Consider the following 4644-nt stretch of genomic DNA (forward strand, 5'->3'; position numbering starts at 1 on the left):
ATTTTAACAAATGTGATGATATGAAATGCATTTTACTTGTAATAAATTAGAACTATATAAATTCTTTAGAAATTCTTAATTATTTAAAAATTAATGACTACATTTTATATGTCAAAACCAGTAATATTTTGTCTCAAAATATTAGTACATTCTTTTTATTATTTCTAATGTATATTTTACATATAATTTATTTTATATACATTTCACGCAATCATTAGTAATAAAAAATTATAATTTTTTAACATTAGTTTTTATAATTAAATTAGTTTTTATAATTAATAACAATCAATCAAATCAATATAAATAAATAAATAATTCAATTTCTATAATATTTTATTATATTTATTATATTTATTATATTTTATTATTATCATGCATTATACAATTGAAATATAATAAAATTTCAAATTACGTTTTTTAATATTTATAACGAAATAGAAAAAACATTCGTTAAATTTATATTACGTGCCTGAAAAATTTCTTATAGCATGAGTAAAGCCCACTGGTAGCAGTAGTTTAAAAAGATTCATTCTTTGTTGCGCAATATGTGTAAAGTGAAAAACACACGATCGTGTTATACCTGAAATTTTCAATACTAATACTAATACTAATATGCAATACAAAATAATAATTTTTTCTATTTATCTCTTGATTATATCATAAGAATTAATAATATTTTTGTAAAACTTATGATAAGGTTATGTGGCGTACATTATCAAATACATTTATGCTGATTGTATATAATTATATAGTATATTTTTTTAACTCTTATTACGTATTTTTAACTAATCATTTATATTCTAAAATAATATATAAAATAAAATAAAGTAATTAAGTAGAAACTTCAAAAATATCAACATAATAAATGTTCATTTTTATACTTAAAATAAATAATAATGGATGGTTATTGCTTTTATATATTATCATGAATTGCATGACTTGTCATATTTTATATATCTAATACTTAGTCATTTTAAATTTTAATTCTTTTTTATGAATAATATTTCTGTTATAATTATATTACTTGATAATAATAAAGTTAATAAAGTTCATAAAATGAATTAAGTAAATCTCACCAATAATATATAATTAAATATTACGAACAGGAAACGAACTACACTCCAGGAGCTCTGTCTTTACACTGGTGAGTTGGTATGAATTTACAGTTTATCAACTCACATATAAACAATATGTGTGTGTATGTGTGTGTGTATATATATATATATAATATATTCAATATTTTATTATAAAATATGATATCAATAATTTATACTTTTATGTTTATTTATTATTGAAGTATTATTTTCTGTAACAAAAATTATGCATATGGTATACTGAAAATAACGTAATGACATAATTTTTAGGTTATGATCATTTTATTAAAGCAAAATTATTTATGCAATTTTATTATAAAATATGATTTATGATATTTGTTTTCAGTACATTGGTTCCATGGAAAGTATTCAAAGATAAGTTGAACGAAGTTCATCCAATAAGTTCTGGATTACAAGCCATGGCATTAAAATCTACGATAGATCTCACATGCAATGATTATATTTCTAATTTTGAATTTGATGTATTTACAAGGTAAGTTTAAAAAAAGAAATATAGAAAGAAATTATTTTATGTAATTAATGAAATAAATGAATTATAATAAATTTTCTTATCTAATAATCTTTATAGGTTATTCCAACCATGGTCTACACTTCTCCGTAATTGGAAAATTCTAGCTGTAACACATCCTGGATATGTAGCTTTTCTAACTTATGATGAAGTGAAAGCACGTTTACAAAAATATTGTAGTACTAGACCTGGAAGTTATGTATTCAGATTAAGTTGTACAAGGTTAGGACAATGGGCTATTGGTTATGTCACATCAGATGGCGATATCCTTCAAACAATACCTCACAATAAAAGTCTTTGTCAAGCATTGCTAGATGGATATAGAGAAGGATTGTAAGCAAACTATTTTTTTTTCATATAAAAAGTTATTAACCTATTAGTTTTTAAAATTTATAATTTATTTCCAGTTACTTATATCCTGATGGTCGTAATATAAATCCAGACTTAACATGGGCAGTTCAACCTACTCCTGAAGAACATATAAAAGTAACAGCAGAACAATATGAATTATATTGTGAAATGGGTAGTACATTCCAATTATGTAAAATTTGTGCAGAAAATGACAAAGATGTGAGGATAGAACCTTGTGGACATCTTCTTTGTACTCCATGTCTTACTGCTTGGCAGGTATTATAATTTAATTATGTATTTATGTAATTTATGTATTCTTAAATTATACTATTTAATTAAATTTAATTAAATACTTTTATTTTAAAAAAATTTCGGAAAAATATAAATGATATAAAATATAATAAATGAATATAAAAGAATAAAAATGAAATACAATCTTATAATAATATAAATATAAATTGTAGGATTCTGAAGGACAGGGTTGTCCGTTTTGTCGAGCTGAAATTAAAGGAACTGAACAAATAGTAATTGATCCATTTGATCCACGAAGAACACATCGACCAGGAACGCAATCGGCATCTGCTAGTAATGCATCGACTCCTACGCGGGACCTTGACCCGGACACCGAGGTATCCGACTAGGAGTAGCACCTACCCTCATTATATTAAATGTGCTCTATGTATAACAATTTCTCAGCAACATGCCTCATTTTTAAAGAATGCTTCATGCATTTCATATGAAATCTTGAGTTTGTACGATTGTCATGTCATGTCATTTATAAAATTATCATCGAGAAAGTATTACCTCTTATAAGGTATATAGGTTTAAATATAATGATAATTTTATTAAAATTAATATTTCTGAAAGTAAATAATGTAAAAAGGGACCAACTTTTTTGTCTCTATATTTGTCTTTAAATTTCTTTTGAATAGTATTTTTTTTTATTTTTTTTTTTATTATTATTTTTATTATTTTTTTATTTATATATAATGACACATAGCATAATTTTAAAAAAATTTAAGTTTACAAATAATTAATATGAATATCTTGGATAAAAACTTAAGTTTACATATTTAATTAAACTAACATGTGTTTTTAAATTTCTTGTTTGTAATAGTTTGTATGTATTACAATTTGCGAAAAATTTTTTCGTTTATGGAGACCCTAAGGTAGGTTGCTTTTTTGCATTACAAAGTCGAGAGCTTATTGTACGAGTTATCGTTCTTGTTTCATTATTACAAAATGTTTGCACTCAATTCCTTATTCTTTGTGTCGTTTAACATATGTTAATACTTGCTGTACAACAATTTAGTTAAAATAATAGAATTTATGACGAACAGATGATGTTTAAAAATATCATTGTAGTCGATCTTCATATCAGGTTTAAAATTATAATTAGATATGAATTATTTTTTGTATAACAGAGTAAAAATCTTTGCTCGTGATTAATTAAGAGATCAATTTAAAATAATATTTTAAATGCATGTGCCAATATATAACTGGCAGCGTCTTCTTTACAATTTATCCATATAAAACTTGAAGTTAGAATTCTTCGTATTTACATAAATTTACATTATTTATCAAATAAGAAATTAATTTTTCATAATATTAACTTATTCATAAATTTTCGATGAATCCGCACAAATAGAAAGTCGTTTGTTATAAAAAATTTGTTTAATAAGATTTTGATTTGATTCATTTTATATTTTTCTTATAAACAAATTTAAGTCTTTTTTATTAATTGATATTTTATTAATACGTACATCAAAGTAAAGTATAAGTATAAGGAATGACATGGTAAAAGTATAAAACAAAAGAAAATAGTGATTTTGATAGTACTAAGAAATAAGAAGCAGATAAGATAAAATGATCTTCCAACGAAAAGAGCATTGCTTATATCAAGCAATATTAGAAATACTATGTAGCCTATGAATGGATGATTCGTTCATTCATTGTATTTTATTAGAATTAATTACGTACCTGTTGGCGATAGAAATAATGTAATAACATGCGTCATCTTTACCAGGGAAAAAAGATGTTATTATTTTTCTTTACTTTAAAATATTTATTATTTATTCTATTCACGTATAAAACGAATTTTAAGAAGTTATACCTACCAGTGATTGTATGGTAGCACTTCGAGCCGAATTTCGATGCTATGGTACATACGTTTCTCATTATTCTTTTTTTTTCCCCCAATATTTTAACATTATAGATGCATTGATGCATGCGAAAGCAATTAAAAATCGAAAAAAACTCATTTTTTAAAAATATAAATTGGCAGTTAACAATATAAAGAAGACGAACAATAATTTTTTAAGTATAATATCTTAACATCTACGAATCTATAAATAGTAGACAAAGTTTACTATATGTTGCACTAAAAACTCGAAATTAAAAAATAGATTTTTTACTGCGTTCACGTGTAACCATTAGCGTAATTTGTACAATGATTAGTGCTGCTAATTGATCAATCGTTTAGATCTATTCATGCTGTGCATATCCAGCAATGAAAGAGGTCTAAAATAAATAATTCATAAACATTACAAAGTGTAGCGTACGTTTCTTGTTTCTTCCTACTCATTATAAAATACTAGGAATTTGAAAAATAAGTTCTTTTTTTTCTTTTTTTTTCTATTTCTTTTTTTTTTTTTTTTTTTTTTTTAAAAA

The 4644-nt window shown here is 23.6% G+C and overlaps 2 protein-coding genes across 7 annotated transcripts in view; one reads left to right on the forward strand and one right to left on the reverse strand.

Annotated features, from left to right (window-relative positions):
- Positions 1–1195, reverse strand: part of LOC102681464 (probable phospholipid hydroperoxide glutathione peroxidase) — a 3753-nt gene extending 2558 nt beyond the window's left edge. Inside the window, exons 1-2 of one of the 2 annotated variants that reach the window (XM_006618026.2) lie at positions 1077–1175; positions 470–580 (exon numbers count right to left, since the gene is read on the reverse strand). In XM_006618026.2, the coding sequence (XP_006618089.1) occupies positions 470–530 (61 nt within the window). In that variant the 5' untranslated portion in view covers positions 531–580; positions 1077–1175. Of the gene's footprint in view, positions 1–469; positions 581–1076 lie in introns of both variants that reach the window. The other variant, XM_006618027.2, reaches the window with a different exon arrangement.
- The window catches only part of LOC102681685 (E3 ubiquitin-protein ligase CBL), a 17039-nt gene that overhangs the window by 10116 nt on the left and 2279 nt on the right, over positions 1–4644 (forward strand). For 4 of the 5 annotated variants that reach the window (XR_004150837.1, XM_006618028.2, XM_031511638.1 and 1 more), the window contains exons 2-5: positions 1441–1587; positions 1684–1956; positions 2031–2250; positions 2439–2603. Coding sequence is in view for 4 of the 5 variants with exons in the window: in XM_006618028.2 (XP_006618091.1) it covers positions 1441–1587; positions 1684–1956; positions 2031–2250; positions 2439–2603 (805 nt within the window). In the remaining variant the exon portion in view is untranslated. Of the gene's footprint in view, positions 1–1139; positions 1193–1440; positions 1588–1683; positions 1957–2030; positions 2251–2438; positions 2604–4644 lie in introns of those variants that run through there. The other variant, XM_031511637.1, reaches the window with a different exon arrangement.

The sequence above is a fragment of the Apis dorsata genome, unplaced genomic scaffold (genome assembly GCF_000469605.1).
Source record: "Apis dorsata unplaced genomic scaffold, Apis dorsata 1.3 scaffold_339, whole genome shotgun sequence".
Lineage (NCBI taxonomy): Eukaryota > Metazoa > Arthropoda > Insecta > Hymenoptera > Apidae > Apis > Apis dorsata.